This window comes from Pelodiscus sinensis, chromosome 1 (assembly GCF_052426305.1).
Source record: "Pelodiscus sinensis isolate ZL-2025 chromosome 1, ASM5242630v1, whole genome shotgun sequence".
In the NCBI taxonomy this organism is placed as follows: domain Eukaryota; kingdom Metazoa; phylum Chordata; order Testudines; family Trionychidae; genus Pelodiscus; species Pelodiscus sinensis.
Window position 1 is genome coordinate 121,995,374 of NC_143052.1, and position 23,710 is coordinate 122,019,083.

General features: G+C 39.3%; 1 protein-coding gene across 9 annotated transcripts in view; it reads left to right on the forward strand.

The window, feature by feature from the left end:
- BMAL2 (basic helix-loop-helix ARNT like 2) overlaps nt 1–8,770 on the forward strand; it is a 64,148-nt gene extending 55,378 nt beyond the window's left edge. For 7 of the 9 annotated variants that reach the window (XM_075898977.2, XM_075898971.2, XM_075898993.2 and 4 more), the window contains 3 exons: nt 1,781–1,868; nt 3,037–3,145; nt 5,236–8,770. In XM_075898977.2, the coding sequence (XP_075755092.2) occupies nt 1,781–1,868; nt 3,037–3,145; nt 5,236–5,372 (334 nt within the window). In that variant the 3' untranslated portion in view covers nt 5,373–8,770. Of the gene's footprint in view, nt 1–879; nt 1,653–1,780; nt 1,869–3,036; nt 3,146–4,124; nt 4,266–5,235 lie in introns of those variants that run through there. The other 2 variants (XM_075898961.2, XM_075899000.2) reach the window with 2 other exon arrangements.
- Nucleotides 8,771–23,710: the final 14,940 nt, after the last annotated feature.

Sequence of the window (23,710 nt, forward strand, 5' to 3'; positions counted from 1 at the left end):
TGGTCTCCTGATGATATATAAAAGTATAACTGAGTTTAAAACAAGAATTAGATAAGTTCATGGAGGATAGGTCCATCAGTAGCTATTACCCAAGATAGGCAGGGATACAACCCCATTCTCTGTGGCTGTGTCTACACTGGGCCACTTATTCCGGAAAATCAGCCGCTTTTCTGGAATAAGCTGCGACCTGTCTACACTGGCCCTTGAATTTCCGGAAAAGCAACGATGCTCTACTGTACAAAATCAGCCACTATTCCGGAAAAACTATTCTGCTCCCGCTCAGGCATAAGTCCTTATTCTGGAACACTGTTCCGGAAAAGGGCCAGTATAGACAGCCCAGTAGTCTTTTCCGGAAAAAAGCCCGAATCGCGAAAATGGCGATCGGGGCTTTTTTCCGGAAAAGCGCATCTACATTGGCCACAGACGCTTTTCCAGAAAAAGGGCTTTTCCGGAAAAGCAGCCTGCCAATGTACACGCTCCTTTTCCGAAAAAACTGAAAACGGAATAGTATTCTGTTTTAAGCATTTCCGGAAATTCATGCCAGTGTAGACACAGCCTTGTGTGTCCCTAAATCTCTGAATGCAAAAAGCTGTGACTGAATCACAGGGATCACTCTGTGATAAATGTCTTGTTCTGTTCAGTCCCTCTGAAGCATCTGGTACCATCCTCTATGGAAAGCTGTGATATTGGACTAGATAGACCACCGGTCTGACCCAGCATGGTCTATCTTGTGTCCTTATGTGTGGTTTCCTCAACTACTTCTCCATCAGAAGGTGATATTCAGTTTGAAGAACTAGTGGAAAAAATGGCTACAATGTAGAAAATATTCACAGTGGAAGAGATTTCTCATCCTGTGTTTGTTTTGCAACCCCTTTCCAGCAGAAAATCACACACCTCATTTTGGAATGATTATTGCAGCTAGCCAAGATTATATGGTCAAATCCTGCAACTGATCAAGTTATGTCTTTATTAACTTTTCTACTTTTTAAAGTACTATATGAAAGATTTTTCACTTTTCCACAAACATCCAGCTCCCTGTTCACTGGTGTTTCACTGCTGTTTCCTAAATGTATATTATTGCCAGTTTTCTTTAATTTCTCCTACCAATATCCTGATCTTTCGTGGGTGCAAGCCACTGTCATCTGAAGAAGTGGGCTGTGCCCACGAAAGCTCATGGTACCATCTACATGTTTTGTTAGCCTTTAAAGTGCTACTGGTCTATTTGTTGTTGTTTTTTAAATTTCCCAGACAGCATTTAATGAAAGAATTGCATGAAAGAGCACAAGAAGTAAAAGTAAATATCAACAGGATATGTGTAGGGTATGTTCCCTCTCTTTTCCCCCACTCCCTCCACTTTTTTTCATTTTTGTTCCCACCAATTATACATCAAAATTCCAAACCACCATGTTCAGCTTTTTGGAAGCTATGTGCTCCAGAGTGAGAAGTTTTGCACTGAAGTGTCCATGGCTCTTTGTCCTGACGTATGTTCATTTTTATAATTGAGAAAATATGTTCTACTAATTATAATCCTGGGTCTAGATGGCCTATTGCTTCTCTTTCTTTACCAAAATTAGGAGCAGGAAGTGTGCGCAGTTATGTGACAGACTTCAAACTTCACTTTTGAGAAAGCAGTATTGTCTGAAGTCTTAAATAGCTTATCATCTGGGTGGGTATTGCTGTGCTCTGAGACTACATAAGTTTTTTATTTTAAAATGGAAGGGGCTGGAATTCATACTTAACAGTGAATGTATTGTACAATATGCACATGTATATTTTTTAGATTACAACATTCTCCATCTGTTGGTGAGTTAAGTCCATCTGATCTTATGAGGAAATTTTCCCCAACGTTAACTCCAAAATGCAACAGTGTAAGTATATCATATACCATTGACTCCAAAAACTTTCAATGAAAGGTGGGGTTCATTTAGCAGCTAGCTGTGGGACCGTGCTGCCATACAGCTTAGAGGGGACCTTTGGACCATACTCTTAATCACTTATTTCCTTCCCTCCAGCAAAATTGTGAACCCAATCACTGTCTTCCTACTTAAATGTAGCTTTTCTCTGATAATTTTTTTCAACAGCATTGTGCTATGATTTTTCCCCTTCTCCCTTTTTTATACCTGACGTCCATTCCCACCCATACATTACTTCAGCTCTGTCCTAAGAACTGATTCATAGATACTGACCCACCCTCTAATTAGTGCAAGGCTGGCCATACCATGAGGCAAACTGAGGTGGCCACCTCAGGTGCCAGACTGTGGGGGGGGGCACAATCTAGACTGCAGAGCTTTTCCAGGATACCAAAAGAATCCCGGAAAAGCTGTGCCGTGTCCAAGGAATGCGTCTGATTTTTCAGAACAATTTCCGAAAAAGTAGATACGTTCTTTTACCATACCTGTAATCCTTGTTCTACGCGGAAGAAGGGATGTGTTGAAAGGGGCTTTTCTGAAATTTGGCACCGTGTAGACAGGCCGCATTTTGAAAAAACTTCTTTTGAAAGAAAAGTGGAAAAAGATAAGCAAATTGTGACCCGCAATTTGCTTATCATCTTTTTCCAACTTTTCTTTGCAGCGTAGAACTAATCACAGTCCCCTAAAGGAAAACCCATGTGGCAGTTCTTGCTATAGCTTGGTGGTGAAAAGTCTTCAGTTTCCATTGCAGTCAACATAGCACCCTAGACTCCTTGTAAGCACTAAAACCATTTAAATACAATTTAAAATATTTACATGCTGAAAACAAGATTTATAATGCAACAAAAATACCAGCATTTTTTTAAACAAATGCTTGCATTCCAAATAGCTTAGTGCAGAAACTAAAATACGGTGAGTCTTTTTTTTTAAAGCTAAGATGTATGTTCTTTAAAATTCATGGAGGGGAGGGGGCTAGCGTAAGCCTTGTAGAGATTATGGTATGTGAAGTGGAAGAATGTGAGCTTTGATCATTTTCTAGACTCAGAGAAATTAATTCATTTGTATGGTGGTTTTAATCAATTTATAATTTAACTTCATGATGTTTTTTTCTTTTTTGTGTTTTCAGGAGCCAAATAAAGAGCTGGTTCGATTATGTCCTTCAGAAATGGAGGACCTGGAGACCTCTGAGCAAAATCAGGGCACTGTTTCTTTCCCAAGCAATGAACCTCTTCTCAGTAAGAGCTCTTTTATTACAATTTATCACTTTTTATTTAAAGTAAGGTCAACAACATTCAGCATGTGGTCCATCAGGGCACGACTACACTAGAAAACTATTTTGAAATAATTTCTTTCAAAATAACTAATTTAAAATAGTGTGTCCACACTACAGGGAAGCCTTGAAATTAGTCTGAGGCAGGCTCCGTTAATGTGGATATGTTACCTCGACTTAGAGCCCCAGGAAGCACTGGGGGGGGTAATTAGTTTGAAGACTCTGAGGAGTAGTTATTTCAAAATAGCAGCAATGGAGTGTCCACACTAACGCTATTTTGAAATAACTATTTTGAAATCGTTTCAGAAAGGTTGAAATAAGCATTGTTCACCATGGAAAGCAGGAGTTATTATTTTGATATAATGGGCTTGGTAGTATGGATGCTGTGATTGTTATTTCGAAATAAGAGATATTACTTTGAAATAATTCCCTAGTGTAGACCAAGGCTCAGGATAATCTGCTGGTGGGCTGCTAAATAATTTGCTGATGTTGGCTGTCCATAGGCATGGCACCCTGCAGCTCCCAGTGGCTATCCCAGTGGCTATGGTTTGCTATTCCTGGGCAATCGGAGCTGCAGAAAGTGGCACAGGCTGGAGGAATGTGCTGGCCGCCGCTTCCTACAGCTTCTTGTGGCTGGGAACAGTGAACTGCGGCCACTGGAATCTGCAGAGGACTGTGCCTGAAAACGATCTACATAAAGTGTCTTTGCAGCCCACCAGCAGAATATACTGATGGGCTGCGTGCTGAAGGTTACCAACCCCTGCTTTAAAGAAAAACTCTATCAGTTGGTGCAGCTTCAGCACAACAAAGTTGTACAGTGAGTGTGCTCAAAATTGTTCCAGTTTTGAAGGGTTATCAGGGTTCCTATTTTAATTATATCCCATCATAATAGTGGGAACGGAAGTTCACTGTCTTTTCTCTTGCTCTCCAATACTCACAAATAGGTTGCTTCACAGTTCTTCCTTCCAAAAATAGAAGTTGTGCAGGGCTGATCCATGCAGAATTAAGGGAACTGGATATAACCTGATGTGCAGACCCTTTATGTAAAGTATGAATGTTTGTGTCTATAGAGCTGATCGAAACATAAATGTTTTGCAAAACAGGTTGGAATTTTGAAGTTCTTTCCATTTTATAGGGTCTGAAATGACCCATTTTTCTTTTATATTAAAACATTTTTCTATCAAACACTTGAGATTTGGATAAATACAAAATTTCAGAATTTTTTTAAATAAAAATGTGAAAAATGAAGCAACTATGTCTTTTGAAATGTTTATTATTTAAAGTAAGACCATTTTATAAACTGTACTGAAATCAAGTTTTCTATGTAAATAGTGTGGCATTAAATTTGTCATTTTATTAGCATGAAGTTTAAAGTGTGTCTATGGAGTGACATAAATTTAGTCCTAGAATCAAGTTACCTATTCTTTTGACGGTTCATGTGCAGCAAAATACTCTGAATAATTTGGTGGTATAAACATTGGAAGTGTCTCTCCTGAATCTGAAATGTGCGTTTAAAGAAGGGTAAATTGAAGCACGTAAGGGGCATATTACATTCTTGTCTTCAGGGAGAGCTGCTGTTTTAAAAATAAAAACAAGTAATCCTTGGCAATATAGAGACTAACAAATATATAAAACCCACTTTCATCTGATATTCATGATCTTATATATTAGCTTCTAAGCCCTGGTCTACATTAGGGAGTTACTTTGAAATAACCCCCCTTATTTTGAAATAATAAGCGGCGTGTCCACACTACCAAGCCCATTATTTCAAAATAACAGTCTGGTTATTTCGAAATCTGTACTCGTGCTTTCCTCGGGGAATAGCTTATTTTGAAATAGTTATTTCAATAGTTATTATTTCTAATGTAGTTATTTCAAAATAATTTTCTAGTGTAGATATGATATGCCCTAATGTCCCATGGAACTACTCATTGTTTTTAAAGTTACAGGATAACATGGCTACCTCTCTGAGACATTGTAAAAGTAAGTTTGAAATGTGACTTTGTTGAGTAAGTTTTTATGCTGCTTAAATAGTGTTGTTTAATTGTTTCGTAGGTGATAGTTGCCAATTAGATTTTGATGCAATGTGTGAAAATGATGACACTGCCATGGCTTCTCTCATGAATTACTTGGAAGCTGAAGGAGGCCTTGGGGATGCTGTAGAACTCAGTGATATACAATGGATTCCCTAGTGGTTCTTTTTTATACAAATAAGAAGAATGTAAAATTCTGTAATGCACAACAGCCGCACATCCTCAAGTACTGTATTGTTAATTTTCAATACTTGATTTTAATTCATGTTTACTATCTGTATATTTGCTAAGATTTTTATGCCTGGTTCACAAAGAAAAGGTTTGTTCTGCACATATCGAAGAAAATGTGATTTTTTTTCATGACTGAGAACCTCAACATTTTATTATTGATACATATCTAACTAGAGCACTTAAAACACTGTTTATCAAAAAGCTTTAACCCAAAGATACCGTACAATGTATAGGAATAACTGTGTTCATCTTAATGTTTTAATACATTTTTTAAAAGCTTTTATTTGTAATTTTAAGAGTTGAGTGGGTAAGAGTATTATGTTCCATGTCACTTCTATAGGACATCTGCTTACCTAGTTTGAGATATATTTGTTTTGTATCCATAAGGTGTCTTTGAAAATATGGTTTCCACATTGCAGAATTGTAAGATAAAGTACTATAATACTAAAGGGGACACTGTGGTTTACAATTCTTTGTTCTTTTTAGAAATATTGTGTGCAGTTTTTGTAGTCAGGTCAAAACAAAAAAACAGTAGCCCAGAAGCAAGTTATAGGATTTCTGTAAATTGTCTAGTATGTTGACCAGGAAATGACTTTAAGATTTCTGGACAAATAATGTTAAACATTGTCCCACAGCACATATATGATGAGTGGGAGAAGGAGAGAAACAAAATAGTTTAATTAATTCAAAGTATTTTTATTTAAGTAAAAGGACAGAATACAAACCAAAGTAGTTATATTTGCAATTTGGTCACTATCATTTGGGAATATTATTGTCTTGGAATTATGCTTGAGAGCAGTGGATTTCAACCTCTTTTCACTTGTGGTGTCCTAAAAATGTTGAAGGGAAGGCTGGATTGCTTTGGAAATCTTCAACATAGTCTGCTGATCACCAGAGATCCATGGACCACAGGTTGAAAAGCTCTTTTATAGAGCATAGCTATTTAAAGTGAGTAAATATAAAATTAGCTAATATAATTTTAGATCTGAAGAAAAATTGAGCAGCTGGAGATTTTAAAAAGTAATAAAGTGGGATTGAGTCTAGTCAGAAGTGGTAAAGCATGTTGGTTCTTAATGGCCTTTTTCTGTTTACTGTCTTACATAAATACAGTTTTGTGAGCTTTGCCTCAAGTTGGGGGCCTAAATATTGAGCCAACCAAAATCATTAGCCTCTTTTGAAAGAATCCTGGTCTTTTTCTCTGTCTATTAATTGAGACTGCTGGAGCTACATTTGAGTTATGTAACTGCACAAAATATTGGGAAAAATGTGTGTATGCTTGTGTAGTGGCTCTAGGAGGTTTCCAAGTGACAATTTAGGGGTATGTTAAATTTTGTGAGATGTATGCTTAAATTAATATTAGCTTTTGTAGTATTTGTATTTTGGAGAAATCAAAACAGTTTTCTATTACTTAATACTAGATGCAAATAATTTTTTGTGCCACTACACTCCTTTAATATATAATTACTGCATTTAACATTTTTCTTTCTAATTTTATAACCTTGCAAAACATGTGATCCAGTTATGCCAGATAAGTATTGAGTGTAGTACACCATATTAATACTTAATAATCTTAATAATACTGTATTAATATGGTGTTAGTTTCCAGGTATTGATGTCTTATCTCATACATTGTTTGTGCAAATAAATGAGTGAATCACTCAAATGTACACTTTCCTACCCAGATGCATAAAATGAAAGAAATGCATTGAAAATGTTTGAGATGTGTAGACCTTTGGTTCAGTTTGTAAGCAGTAAGTCTTCTAAATGTAAAATTATGAATATTTTAATGAAAGAAATTGCATATGATGTAAACATGTGCCTGATATTAAAGGTGATGACTTCAGCAGACTTCAGACATATCTAGTTGAGAGTGTAGAGTGTAGAAAATTTACTAGGCTATTTCAAGAAAAAAGAATATGTAATTATCCTAAATAGCCACTAGATGTCAAACTTCTTCTGTTTGACAATAATTTGACTCTGAAAAGGGTGGGATACTGTAATTTTCTGTGATGTATTAACTTCTATATTTGACTGGAATAGCTGTATATCTTAAAGATATTTTTAAAAATTACTGAAATGTCAGATATGTATACATTTCTAACTACAGATGTAATTATACTGCTATAGCAAAATTTGACTCTTGACCTGAAGCAACACAAAAAATCAGGACTCTCCCAGAGCAGTTATAGGATTCAATTTTTGTAATTGTTCCTGAAAGACAGATTCCAACTATTATTTTAATTGTAGGGAAAACTATGAAACACAATGGCTTTTTTCCTTATTCTGCATTTGCTACTTGAACATTAAAAGTAAAAATAAATTCTTATTAAATCAAGTTCTGTAGGTAACCCAGAAAATAAACACTTTAGAACCAGAGTATTAAAAGAAGGTCTAGATGCTCCCATGCAAGAATGTGTGAGTATTGCTTCTAATAAGAGATATTCTCATGCATGCTCAAACCACTGTTATGGGATTATCCTGGAGACATTATTCCTGGAGAAACTTTTTTACCTTTGAGGCAAATCTCTTGTAGAACTAGTTTTGCTCATCTCGTTAGCTGGGCCTTTTGTAATCAGCAGCTTGTACAGCATGTGTGTCTGTTAGTTTCTTTCTTTAATCCTTTTTGTTTGCAAAACCATTTGCCAATACCTCTGATTTCACACTATTCTACATTTACAATGTCTCTTGTAAATATTTTTGATGATGGACCATGAGGGGAAATTAAAATATATTTTATACAAATTTCAAGTAATTATGTGCGTTTGTTTAAAGCCCAATGTTTTTAGTGTGGGTGCAGCAATATCATAGTCGTTAAGATTGTGCCAGGATTTCTGTTTTAACAGGGTGAAAAGGGTCTCTCAAAATCTGTCTTTGGAGTTAGAAGATCAGTTTTATAAGCTGCTTGAATGTTCCATGTCAGTTTCTGGTGAGGAAGAAATATAAAGTTAGCTCTGACTGTTTGAAAAAGTATCACTTGCCCAAAGATATGTGATCTATAAAATTAAATGTGTGGGAGTTGTTTCAATTTATGTGTAACAATGTTTCTTAAAACTTGTAATGTTTTGTATAAATAGCAATTGAAAGTTTAAAAAAATTAGGGTTTGGATGTTGAAAATTATATGTTACAGGTCAAGGTAGCCATTGTTATTGATGACTTAATTCCTGTACCACTACACAGATGGTTTAGAATGACACAAACTATCAGGCATAGTATTTACTACTACATACACTACAGGACTTCAGAAGATGCTAATGTCATTCATGCTAATTATTTGGCCCATCATCTTCATATAACAATAAACCATGGATTCTGGTTTGAGAGTCTACTCATACCTCTGACCTGTTTCTTGAGTTCAGGCTCACATAATTGTACATTCAGGTCCAATCCTGCACACATATATGGGAATTTGAACACTTGTGGGTTTCTGCAACTCTAGAGAGTCTTCCCCAGGGAGGGTAAGTGTGTAACTGTACCCTAATTTAACTGTGTGGGGGATTTTGTGGGGAGGTTCCATCTAGTGGTTAGATGTCTAATGATGATCACTAATCAGATCATCTGTGGGAGAATGACCATTTCTAGATGTAAAGCCTCTTCTGTTAATGATTAGGGCCATCAGATCAGCGGTGTGCAACGTACAGCCCATCAAGGTTCAATGCGTGGCTTACAAGACATTTTGTTTATCATTGACTGTGCACAGTGTTAACAAATTCTATGTACATGAAGTGAGGTGTATGCTAATTGCACACAATATTGATGTGAAAGCTATGCATCCACTCTATGTCCAGTCAGCACACCCCACAAATTCTAGATAAGCAAGTGTAGTTAGCAAAATTACCTTATGCTGGGAGACCATCGTGGTTACCACAGTCTTATGACCCACTGCGATGAAGGTGGTTTGTTCATGCAATCCACTCACTAGCCTGGGCAGCCCATTGCTGCATTAGGTCAACAGCAGAAGCAGGCTCTTCATAAACCTCCATGTGGTACAGCTGCTTTAATGAGGCAAGCGCAATATTGTAAATTTGTGTTCACTCAATTTCATTCAGCATAGGACTGAAAAGACATTTTAGAATAAATATTTATAGAATCATAGAAATGTAGGACTGGACAGGACCTCCCCTAGAGATCATCAAGTTCAGTCTCCCGTGATGAGACAGAGCCAAATAAACTTAGACCATTTCTAATGGATGTTTGTCCAACCTGTTCTTAAACTCCAATAATGAGGATTCCACAACCTCTCTTGGAAGTCTATTCTAGAACATAAATACTCTTATACTTAGAATGCTTTTCCTATTAACTATCCTAAACTTCCCTTGCTGCAGAGCTAAGCCCATTACTACTTCTACTGTCAGTGGTCATGGAGAACAGTTGATCACAGTCCTTTTTAGACTACCCCTCAACAGATCTAAAGACTGTTATCAGCTCCCCACCCCCATCATCTTTTCTCAAGGCTAAACATGCTTATTTTTTAACTTTTCCTCATAGGACAGGTTTTCTAAATGTTTTCTCATTTTTGTTGCTCTTCTCTCAACTCTCTCCATCTTTCCTTAAGTACACATGGACACGGTACTCCAGCTGAGGTGTTACCAGTGCCAAGTAGAATGGGACCTCTGTCTTATAAACATCACTCCTATTAATATGCCCTAAACTATTTGCTTTTTTCACAACTATCTCGCATAGTTGGCTTGTATTCAGTTTGTGATCCACTATAACACCCAGATCTTTTTTAGCAGTATTACCAGCTAGCTATTCTCCATTTTGTAATTTTGCATTTGATTTTTCTTGTGTAAGGGAAATACTTTGCACTTGTCTTTATTGAATTTCATCTTGTTGATTTAGATCAATTCTTCAATTTGTCAAGGTCATTTTAAATTCTAATTCTACGCACCAGCCCCTCCCGGTCTGGTGTCATCTACAGATTTTATAAATATATATTCCACTCTGTTATTCACATCATTATATAATACTATTTGATATTTTCATTAAGCAAATACTGTCTTTCATTGCTGGTCCTAGCAGCGATGAGGGAAGATTTAGTCATACTCATGGTATACCATACTCATGGTATACCCCATGTTATATCCCTCAAAACTGGTTCCTTTCACCTAGACCCCTGCTTCATCTTGCAAAATGACACGCCTCATTTAAACTCAGAAAACATGCTGGCTATCACTGGGAATGAGAACAGTTGGTGTGTTTGTAAATTAGGACTTCAACAAGGATAAATGTTTTGTTTAATCCAAGCAAATAATGTGGAGGTTGAGATCAAATTTTGTGATATCTTTCTGGCCAGGTTTAAAAGTAGAGAGAGATGCTTCACGTGAGCAGAAGAAGAAGACCATGAGAGAGGAGAGCATGGTAGCATTACAGTACAAGTTCACATGCTGTTGCTGCAGCATCTCCTGGCTGTATCAGTTTTCCAGGAAACACTTTGATGTGCTTGGGAAAGGAAGGAGTTCTGCATACTCTTTTCATGGAAGTCACTCCTGCTGACAGGTTGTTGTTTCCATTAAATATGGCAGGTTACTCTTGGCTTAATTAGATTCTGTAACTTTATATTACTCATATCATTGCTGAGAGACCTTTATGCGGCATGTTGCATTTAATGACCTTTGGGAGGATTGAGATAGCTAGGGGTGGTTTCAGTGATGCAGTTTTACTGTCTCCTCCTCCTCCTCCTCTTCTCAGATCCTGAAAGATTTGAGTTGCTTCAATTTCATATATAAAAAAGACAAGTTTGGGAAATCAACATAAACAAAAACTTTATTTAGTAGTAATTAAGGTTTCAGACATGACACACCCATCAATGCCAAATCTTTGAAAAGATGAGAATAAGTCCTGCATTCATTACCTTAACAATGCCTGCAACACCATGTTAACACTGTCCAAGTAGCATTTATCTTCCACACTGAAAAGTGTTACATCTGAAAAGCATTCCCGTCTTCATCACACTGACTCTTACCTTACAAAAACTTCATTGGGGGCCTCAGCAGAATTAACACAATAACTTTTCTAATGGACTTTGGGTAGATGTCACAGTTCAGCTAATGCAGCTATTATGTGATTTGGCTGAACTGTGAAGTATGTATGATTATATGTTCCTGGTGGTAGAAATCACACCATCTGTATACTGCAGAGGAGCTTATTTAGACAAAACATTTAAAAAAATTAAGTTTGCTTGACAAGAGCCCCTTTCTCATAGTGACAATGTTTTGTCAAAATGGGAAAATAAGTGAATCCATTCCTCAATCCTCTCCATTCATGTACCCATTTATGGTCCATGGAGTCTTTCAGAATCCCATCATCCTTCATATCAGAGTCCAACGTAACTTCAATGTCAGATTCTTTAAGTATTTCCCAAGGAGTGGTTAGCCTCTAAAAATCAGAGGTGTTCAGAAGATGCTAGTAAATGTCATGTCCTTAGGACACAATCAGCTGATGAAAACTTGTTCTGATGAGGTAAGCCTTTTCAGTAGGTTTTTGCATAGTTGCCTCTTGATTCCCTATGAAAGCACATACAATGTCATTTCTAATGTTCAGTTAAGTTCTTGTTAAATGAAGTTATATGTTCTCTGTTTTGTTTTCAGTGTTTCAGTATTGCAACTCCAGGAGCAACAATACTTCTATATTAAGCAAAACTTTCTAGTCTAATTGTGTATCTCTCTCAATACATAAAAAAAAGTTTTACCTTTGGGATGACAGAGTGACATCATCATGTTACTCTGCATCCTGCAGCCCCTCTCCTTCTCCAGGTTTCTGCTGCCACACATCAACCTCCTTTCTCCCCCTTTCCCGGTGACAGGGAGGAAGAGCACAGGACCTGTGAGGCCCCAGAGCAGTCCCCCTTTCACCACTGGCAGCTGGGAGAAGAACACAAGATCTGTGAGGCCTCCCTCCCTCACACCCCCCCCCCCCCCGGAAAGTGCCCCTCTCCTGCAAGGCCACAGGGAAGAGTCAGGTGCAATCTGGCCTGGGTCCCCCTTCCTGGCGGCCAGGGGGAAAAAAGAGTCAGGACTTGGAGGGGGAGGTGTCTGGCAGGTGCAAGGTGGAGGAAGGGGCCGGCTGGGGTGGCCTTGGGGTCTGGGAGCAGGGCGGAAGAGCCAGGGATGGTGGTGGCAAGAGCAGGGGTGGCCCGTGGTAGGAGGGAAGAGCTGGGGCTGGTGGGAGGCATAAGGGGCTGGGGCGGGAGGGGAAGAGTAGGAGTGGCCTTAGGGCGAGGAGACTGGGGGGTGGCCCTGAAGAGACAAGAGGGAGAGAGATGGGGTAGGCCAGGACTGCCACGCCTCGGCCTGGCCCTCCCCAGTGGCTGGGGGAAGCCGGGCTGCCTACCCCAGAGGGAGGGGTTGGGGAGCGTAGTGAGCAGAGGGAACCACCCCATAGTATATTTATATTCTATAAAGTTCTTATCTCTATAGGGTGTGAGTCTTGAATATTTATTGTAGTTTTTGTTTCAATAACATTTTAAGAGTTTTGTAAGGTTTCTTGTTGAAGATTTATTATATAAACAGTATAGAAAGTTATATTAAGATCCTTCTTCATATTAGGAAACCATCACTTGAATTGTTATCTAAACAATTGTCATTTGTGATGTTTTGCTTTGTAACTAAATTGTTAGACTTATTATGCAGTTCTTGAGATGCATTGTATTAAGGTAACTTAAAATATGTATGCTGCTAAGTTATCTATAAAGCATCTGTTTAGTTGGCTTTAGTATGTTATAGCTCTTGTGGTATTGACTGTTCAGATGTGGCAAGGAACATTTTAATCTTCCAAGACAAGAATACATGTATTTGCATATCCCAGAAATAGGAGGGCAGTATTTTGGTCTTCTCATGGGTGATCTGCAGGGAAACCCTGGAAACACTCTAACTTTGTGGGAGATGAGAGATGAACAAAAGATTGAACAGAATGAAAAGTTAGATACATCTACAGGAAAACGTATACTGTTAGAAGAATATTTATACAAGCCCTTCAAATAAGTGATCCAAAGCAAGATCCTAATGCACACGGTATGCAGAACCTTCAGAGGATTGGTCTTCTGGAGTTAATATTTTATTACAGTAATTCTGGATTTTTTTCAGATACATAGTTGTCACGTATACCCTTTTGAATATTTACTGAATGGGGTTATTTTACTCAAGGAGTCTTTTTATTGCGCTTTGGCTTTTGATGTTATGCATATAGGGGCAATACGTTCAGAAAAAATGTTGAGGATTGCTATTGGCAATATTTAGTGGTGGAAAATATTTTAAACATACTGGACTGGATTCTTCTACTACTTACGGTAGCCTCACATTTGTATAATACAACTGACTTGAATGGAACTGCTCCTGATTTTATGGGCTATGAATGAAGAAGCAAATCAATCCCACTAAGTGAATTTCAGTCCTCAGTTACACTTTTGTAATGTGTTTAACTTAACTTTACACCAATATTTCTATGGGCAGAATTTGTCACTGAGAGTTAGAGAGAGCACTTGCTGAATTAAAACACTTTACTTCCAATAAGACAACACAAGTCTTACTTTTTAGAAATATTAATGGAAAATGTACCATACTATTTATAGCGCATCCTATATATCCTGCTGTTCCTTGTGTGCTTTGATACCTTACTCTAATTTTGATTAGCCAAACTCAGATATATGAAGACATAACAGGAAAAGAGCTTTCCAAATTTAGCCTTGGATAACCTGTGTTGAAATCATGGGAATTGTCCCACTCCAATAAAAAAAATGTTGAAGCTGTTCAAATATTTTTGGAATAAGAAATTGATGACTTGGCTCCCCTAAACAATTTCTATCTTGGAGAAAGGTGTGAGGAGTAAGTTTTGTATTGAGATTGCAGAGTAACTCTGGTTAATGGGAATTATGTGCCTGAACTAAGAGAAACCCTCACTACCAGTCAATCAAAAGATTGAACAGGTATTTTTCAAGGAAATTATGTGCAATTTCTATATGAATTACCCAAGATAATCCTATAGTATTAAATAGCTTTTGTAGAATAACCAGAATTCTGAAATTATTTGATTATCAGCCTCAGGGAAATCTTGGAGTGTCAGCCACCCTTGTCTGGATACAGGCTGATGACCTTACCTGAGGTCATGAAACTATTGTTGATCTGAACTCCAGTCTATTCCAAAAAGGATGACACTAAATGTGACTTGGCTGAAGGGCCTAGTCACAAGATGGAGACCACAAAAGGACCTGAATAGGTGGCCAGTGGGGCTACACCATGGGTGGGCAATAATTTTTGACCAGGGGCCAATTCAGAAATTTTTGAAGTGGCCCTGGGCCACCCCAAAAGAAGAGGGCTCTCAGGCGGAAGGGGCGGGATCAGGACACTTCTGTGCTTCCTCACCCACAGACCCTGATTGGCCTGGGGGTGGAGGAGCACATGAAGTCCTTGCCCCCGCCCACTCCCAGAGAACCACCAGCTTTTCTGAACAGCTAGCATTTCTCTCTAGGCACCTGTGCCCCTGGCAGCAGGAGGATTGGCCTGGGGGTGGGGGAGCAGCAGGGTGTCCGCAGGCTGGATAAACCCGCTTGGCAGGCCAGATCTGGCCTGCGGAGGCCCTTTTGCCCACCTCTGGGGTGCAGAGAGGGAAAATCCTATAACAACACACCCAGCCACAAGGCAGCACACCAGCTAGTTAGTCATTTTGACACAATGCCCAATTCCCATTACAGCTAATTCAGATGACTTTGGAAGTCTCAGCCATAAAATGCTAAGAAGTGAATATTTTTATTCATGTTTTCTCCTTGAAGATCTAACATATTCATGACTGTTAAATTCAAATCAAAAGAGAAAGGAGTAATTCTCTGTAATCATTCAGAAGGAATATTATTAGAATTTAATTTAATAAAACTAATTAGATGGATTGTTTTTGCAAATTAATTTTTTATAATGTAATATGCTTATATTTTTCAGCTGAAAAAGATAATAATGGTCCTAAATTAAGTGTTCCAGTATTAGCTATATTACATAAGTTGCATTATAATTGTTATGGATATGATTTGATCATGGTAAAATTAAGCAAAATTCACATAACAGTTAAGGATAAAATGTACAAAATCAGGATATTGTCTCGGCAACCAATGGGGAAATGGGACTTAATAGGGTAGGGATCCAGGTGCAGCTGGTTAGGGCTTCATGGAGTGGGGATCAGGGTACAGGTGGCTTATTGGGGTGCTCCAGGTGTGAGGGGAATGGGGCTCAGCAGGGAGGGCTCTGGGTATGGAGGATGAGACTTGGTGGGCGTGTCTGAGGGTGTCTAGATGTATGGCTTTGGCAGATAGGGTAGCAGCTCCCATACATTGATCACTCATCTAGTAATTGAGGAGTGCAGGAAGTGGGAATGAGGGAGTTTGCAGAGATTTCTGCAACCTGTGGAGAAATCTGGGGGTGGGTCTCACTTGACCTGAGAAACCATGCAAGAGAAAAGGAAGGCCTCTCCTCCCTGCCCCAGCCAGGACTAGCAGCTAAGCCTGGCACAGGCTAGAAACAATAAGCCCAGTGCTGTCCCATCTTACCTAGTCCTGGCCTTTGCCCCTAGTGATTTATCTCTCTGCTGGCTGCCCTGGGGACCCATAACATACTGCTGGGTAGGATCACATGACTGCTCTTGTTGCTTCCTTTTGCATCTCCATCTGAAAGTATTTTTTTTCTGTGGGGAAGCAAATAAATTGGAGGGGGGGCATGAATTCTGCATATGCACAGTGTTGTAGACTTCCACCAAGAGTAATCAGATGCGGGTTCCATTGTATCTGCACCCAATCTTTCTTTGAGTGGGAGGAAGGAGCAAAACAGTGTGGGTTTGGATTATGATTTACAAAATCTTACCAGACAGGTTTTGTTTTTGAGACATCAGGATGCTCTGGATTTCATTATATCTGAGCCACTGGTTTATAGATACCCTACCCCACCCCATTTACCCAGATCTATGCAGCTAAGGAAGAAGGAACCATTTGATTATTTAATCTAACCTCATGTATAACACATTTCATCCAGTTATGCATGCACTGAGCCCAATAACTAGTGGTTATTAAACTATAACTTGTATTTGGCTAAAACATAACTTCCAGAAAAGCATCTAGTCTTGATCCGAAATACAAAGAGAGAGAATTTACCATTTCCCCTGGTAGATTGTTCCAGTGTTTAATTATCCTCACTTAAATTGTGCCTCATTTCTAATTTAAATTTTAACTTGAGGAGAGTATTAAATAAAAACAGTCAGTGTTGTGCATTTTGATGTTTTCATGACCTTGTTTTCTTTCATCTGGTTTTTCATAGCTGAATTTAGCATTGTTGCAAAAGGTACCCTTGATTGACAGCACTGGAAATGAAATCCTCTAGCTTCAGAAAAGGCACAGCATGAGCACACCAAAGTAAGAACTTATATATGTAGCATTTTATATCTTCAAAGCACTGTACTAGTTAATCCTCACAAGCATTCGTGTGAGGAGAACAAGCATTATTACCATTTTAACGATGGAGAAACGTAGACACAGAGGTTAAATTACTAGTCTCATAATTTCACACTGTAAACTTCATTCCTAATTCATAGATCTTTCAATTTCACAATCCCTGCCTGGGCCTAAACCCTGATGTGGAGCCTCTAGTGTTGAGAGAGTAGTTCAAGTTCCAGCTCTGGTTCTAAAGTTCAGTTTTTGGCTCTTCTGCCAAATTTGCAAATGAGGATTCTGAATGTTGGCTGGGATTGGGATTGCTTTCTGAGGTAGGGACACTAGTGTCCCAAAAACTGGAATGACTCCACCACCTTCTCTTACAGGAACCACTAATAACTTCAATCCATCCCAGACTGGGTGGGATTTCAATTAGTAGTCTTGTGGTGCAAAGGAGAAATAGTAGATTATCCTTACTCGGTATAAAGAGACAATCACTAGGCAGGTGAAAGGGGCTGGCTGGAGGCATGTGCCCCCACCCATCATCTGTGACTACCCCAGCCCCGCTCCTCACATTCCTCATATGCCCATTAGGGAGGTCAGTTCCTATAGGAACATTGCTGCTTCTTTGAGAGATGTCCCTGTGGGTGCTCCACATTAGGTCGGTGTGCTGCCACCAAGCCATCGATTGGAGAATTTAGAGAAGTTTCCCTAGGGTCGTGCATGCACGTGTCTGCTGAGTGAGTTATCCTAGTTGTCTTCTGTTTTCTTTAGAATAGCCTTGCTAGTTAGATAAATGTGATCCCAGATAATTAAATTCATCTACTGCCACAACAGCTCATCTATTTATCATGATGTTAGTTTCCATGCTGTTTAACTGTGGCAATGTACATGCATTTTGTTTTTGTCACATTCAGGAACAGTACGTGTCTCTCTCTAATTGGTTTTATAGCATGTGGTAATCATTGTACCATGTCCCTGATATTGCACACAAAGTTCTATGCTACATCATTCAGGGTTGCATAAAAGAAAAGGCTAGAAGCTCAACTACCCTCACATGTGACCAAATCACAAAAATCCATCATATCATTGAAAAATGCAGAGTACAATCAGTTACAGATCATGTGCTTTTGATACCACACATGTTTGGAGGACAAACAAGTTCCACGGTGTCTCATTTGAACCCGTCTCAAATCTTTGCCACTAACAACAAACTATAATGCAAATGTCAGTAGGCAACAGTGGGTGGTTTTCCATTGGACAGGATGAAAGACAAGGGTGTATTTTGTCCCTGTGCCTTTTGAACATCAATCCATTGATGACATAATGTGCTTTACTACAGCCACTGAAGCAGTGCTGAGTGGCAGAGGAGGGAGAGAGCGAGAGAGAGAGAGAACAGTCCAGGCTGTTAGCTGGGAACATGGAAAATCCAGGTTCAATTTTTCTGCTTTATCACAGACTTCCTGTTTGACCTTGGGAAAGTCATTTAATTTCCCCTTTGGTAATTGTTCCCAAGTGCTAATAGCACTACGGTACTCATAGGAATGTGTTGAAGATAAATAAATGTCAGTTTTTGGGGTGCTCGAATACTTCAACAATGGAGGATATATAAGTATCTAATATACCAGCCTCTGATAAGAATGCCAGCTGCTGCCCATGGGGAACAGCAAAGTGGTGGAGGTTTGAGAATTGCCCCAACTCAGGTCAACTGACTACGTTCATAGCCCAAGCATAGGGTAAATTTGCACAGTCCTGAAAACATTATTAAATCTATACTGTAGTTTGAATTCCACTCTTGCTATGGAGCTTCTGATGAGGAAAATCATGTGGAGAAGGCAAAATGGTGGGACTTAAATAAAAAGAAAAAAATCTGTTTGCTGATATCGGCTGTTTGCCTGTTACAGAACTTTGCATTCTTCAGCTTTAGAATAACTAACTTTGGTGATAACCCTTGAAAAGCAGGAAATGAGCCTGATGAACCAAACATGAGTTACTTCTGAGGAGCTGCTCTCACAACCAGCCACCCCATTTTTCAGGCTGATTAATTCATGACACAGTTGAGACACAGCTGTTCACTAGGAAACCAGCAGAGTTTATCTGATGCATACCAAAGAAGAAAAATCATGCACAGAGAAAGGAGGCATTAACCAAACACTACTGTTCCTCCTCAAACACTTCTAGATTAGCCTGATGAAATTCTAACCTGAGTGCTAATTGTGACTCTTTAAATTAAGTTTGGAAGCAGGTGTTACTTCTTGAGCGATTTAATGCAATAAGCCAGAACTGTGCTACACTGCAGTCTCTGGTATTTCCTGTCCCACAATATCTCATCCAGATGTCTCACAGCCTTCCCTGTCTAGGTATCTGTTGAATGCTAGAGCACAGGTACTAGTGAGCTTAAAGTGCTGGAAAAAAAACTTTATTGCTGTAAGACTTCAGCAATGGAACAAGCTGCCCGTGACAGTTGTAGATTCACCATTATTGCAGATAGCGAAGACTGAACATCTGTCAGAGTCTGTTTTAATGTTAATGCTTAACTCCTACCATGACTCAGAGAGAAGGAGGTAGATGGCCACGCTATACTGGATCAGAATTTCAGAAATGCCTAAGGGCACTAGGAAAGTCAAACTAAGATTGTACTAAATCCCTGAGGCATTTTTTTTAAATCTCTCCATAGTGTGTAAGGTTAGATAAACCAAAAGACTTGGAAACTGAAATTCTTAGCTAAGACCAAGATATGTTTAGGAAGGCCAGCATGAATACAGCTCACTCCTACTCCTTGCAATGAAGGCCAGTTGTCATTTTTACACCCACACTTAACATTGGCCATGAAAAATGGTGATATTCCACTTTTATCATTGAAAATTACTTCCATATAATTTATTCAGGTTATAGAAAATCTATTGAATATAAAGAAATTAATCCCATACCATTACAAACATCACTGGGATTATTAACCGGATATGGAGTTCACTGTGTAGGTAATATGCCAAACAACACCATGAATGGAAATTTTTAGTACAAGCATTTTATTAAGCATAGGAAGAGAAGGTGTTGATCAGATTTAGTCTAAGGCCAAATAGCAGGGGTAGAAAGCACTGAAATCCTGCAAAATCTGACAGAATGTTGTCTCAGATGATAGAAAGCTCATGGGAAAAGTCAATAGCATGATAAATCCACCATTTTGTCCCCAAATCCTGTGAGAACAGCGGCTGCTGTATGACAAAAACAAGGAATGCAGAAAAAGAGCCCCTGTTGGTTGGGATTACTTCTTGAATCAAAAGTATAGGAGCACATTCAGTTCTGGGCATTTTAATCCAATCTACTGCTCACAAGGTTATGTTTTGGTCCATCTCTAGCTGTTTTACTTTTGTGAAGGCTGAGTGTAGATAACCCAGGACCCAAACTTGCAAGAAATTCAGGGCCTGCAACTTCTGTTGACTCCTTTCTGACCTTGTAATATCTGTGGATGCTCAAGAGTTCACAGACTCTCTTCCAAAAACATTAGGTCTTGCAACAAGAGGCACGCAAGGACAGCATACCAGGCAATCCCTTTTGGAAATCAGCTTCTCCATTGATCACCTAGATCAGTGATACTCAACCTCTGGCTCAGCCCTAGAATAACCTTTATTTTATTCAACCATAAGCTGTTCTTAATTAGTCGTACCTAATACCTGTCAATTAAAATGCAAAATTGATACAAATTAAAATGTTCTCCTACACTGCCAGAACAGCAATCAGTTCAGAATAGTCTTTATCAATTTCACTATTTGGTACTGAGGTGCATTTCAATGTTATTGAGTAGGGGATTGCAGCAATGTGTAGGACATTGGTCACGTGAAAGGTCTATTATGCATATGATTTGCCAATATCAATTAACTAAGCTATGGGAAAAAAAAACCCTACTGCTATCTTGTATGAGACAGTCTTTGACCACAGCTAAAATGTATGTGTGGGATGTGCTATGTGTTTCATAGACGTGCTTGCCATATGCTTCATTCCCATTTTATAGATAATCTCTTTCATTTCTTTGCATTCACTCATAAGATGGGAAACAAAAAAGAAAACTGCAACTTTTCAGTCTTGCCAGAAATATGCCATTTTACAATAAGATGTCAAGTTTACAGTCACAATCTCAGTTCATTCATGTTTTTAAGTTTTTTTTTGTTTTCTTTCAGAATGCCATAATGCTGGTAAGAAAATGGATATTTGGAGGCGGGAGGGTCATATGAACAATATTGGAGCAAGATTTATTTACTATGTTTATTATGCTTTATAATTCATTCAATGGCTTATGGTTCCAAAATCCTTCTGGGAGTGTCACAAATCTACATATTGGGCTAGCCTTCACTTGTTGTATATTGGCAGAGGAAAATTGAAATTGATTAACTTTTGTTGCATTACATCAGCTGAGGATTTAGCCCAGTGTTTCAGAGCACTAGTCTGCATTTGCTTCTCTGATTTACCTAACAGATATGAATAAATTCATATAGCCTAGCCAAATGACTCCCTAGTGACTGCACAGCTGCAAATGCTTTAGAACAAGTTATTACAAATAAAAAGTTTACATTAGCATAGACTGTTCCCTCCAGATCTGCTTGTGGTAACATACAGCTTTAATATTGTTTTGTGCGGTGTCTATTCTTTTTATCAAACTACTTTGGAAATACACGTTTTTGTAAAGCGGGAATTCAAAGCAGATACTCTGTTAAGATGCAGAATACCTGCAAATAAATAAATGATGCTGCCCAACCACTGAACACACAGGTAGCTCATTTCATATATGTGTATCCCTTAAGGGGAACATACTCATATGACTAGAATTGTTTTATTGTGGTCGCATCCGACTACTGCATTCAAGATTGATTAAAAGATCATAAGGCCAGAAGGAACCATTGTGATTAGTTAGCCCCCAAAGAACTTCCCCAAAATAATTCCTGTTTAAAGTAAAAAAATTTTTTAGAAAAAAAAACAAATCTCGATTTAAAAATTGCCAGTAATGGAGAAGCCACTATGACACCTGCTAAGTTGTTCCATTGGTTAGCTAACCTCATTTCCAGCTGGCATTTGTCTAGCTTCAACATCCAGCCTGTTGAGCAATACATATATAATAGGCATACTATACACTATATCATGTAAACTATGTGCCTGTATTTGTACAATATACATTATATATGTATGTTAGGAAGTTATGTTAACAATGTACAATGCTCTTCCCATGGTTCTGTCTATCCATGTCCAGTATCCCACAACCAAAGAGTCAAAGTCAGCTTTGGCATTACAAACTAGGAAACTTGTCAAAGCAAAGTTGCATGAAATCTTTGTATGAAGTATAATTAGGGAGTATATTCAGGCTTATCAACACTTGGAATGCAGTATTCAAAATGAGGTATGGCAAAGTGTAGGGAGGTACCTTCGTGGACCAGTACCCGGAATGCTAGTATCTAAAACAAAGATAAGGTACAGAACAACAAATTAAGGTGCTGGTATGACATAGTGGGTTAGATTTTAGCCACATATAGAAAGTTTTGTCACTTGTAAAATGATAGTATGAATATTGCTACCTGAAAAAACATTTCTCTGTAAGTTGAAAATGCTGTGGGAATTTGGTTCTCAGAAGGACAGTAGGAATGTCTCATTTATATATGGCACTGCTTTGTCTTTAGTCAGGGACCGCAAGGCTGGCCAGAAGGAAGGGGGGTGGGAAGCAGAGCCGGGGGGACGGGATCGAGGGCCGGGGGGGGCTGGATGGGAGGAGAGGGAGCCAGAGGAAGGGGGGTGGGAAGCAGAGCTGGCGGGGGGTGCAGCCACTGGCCGCAGCCTGAGTCCAACAGGCCGTGCCCCCAGCAGGCACTCCCTCTAGTTGCTAGTAGAAGCCGGGCTGGGGTAGTGGGAGTGGCTGGGATCCACTCCCTCTGCCCCGCTTCTGCACGCAACCAGAAGCTCTCAGCTGGCAGGCAGGGCCGCGATTGGCGCTGGGAGTCTCTGGTTGTGTGTAGAAGTCAAGCAGGGGGAGTGGCTGGGAGTCCCAGCCATTGCCCCCACCCCAGCTTTTGCACACGACCACACGGCTCCTAACACCAATTGCGATCCCCCTCCCAGTCGCTCCCCCGCCTGCCCCAAGCTTCCGTCCGGCGCCCAGCCGGAAATTCAGAAAATACCGGACATTGCACATGTCCGGTATTTTCTGAATTTTTTTCTACTGGACAGAGGGCGCAAATACCGGTCTGTCTGGTAGAAAACCAGACACCTGGCAACCCTATGGTACCCTATCACTCTCTGTTCAGGGCCTACAGGATTTTCCAAGAGGAAACCTTTCCTGGGTCCATAATCGAGGGAAGAATATCATAAGTGGTTGCACGTAACTCCTATCAAAGTCACTGGGAATGACACACATACATCTAAGGGGGGGGGAAGAATTTGGTACATAGCCCCCCTTTTATAAAAATGTATAAAATGCTTTGATTCTACCTGCTTTAGCGATTCCCAGACCAGAAAGGATCATCTAGTCTGACCTGTATAGCACAGGCCATGAAATTCCACCTGGTAATTTCTGCACTTTATTTGAGGATACTGAAAAACCAGCTCTTCAGGTTTAAGATCGTAGAATCATAGGGCCAGAAGAGACCTCAGGATCCTCGGTATTAAAGGAGACTGGATGCTGTTTGTCGTCACCTGTGAAATGCCAAGAGATAATGACAGGACTGCATTAATATCAGGCACCCTGATGCTTCCAAAGCAAAAACAAGTCCTGAGGCTAACACAAAGGGAGCATATGAGTTCTGAGTAGAATAAAAATCCAGCCCATCTCTGCTTTTGAAGTGCTGCTGTTACGTTCAGAATGAAACTAGATGAATTTCTGAA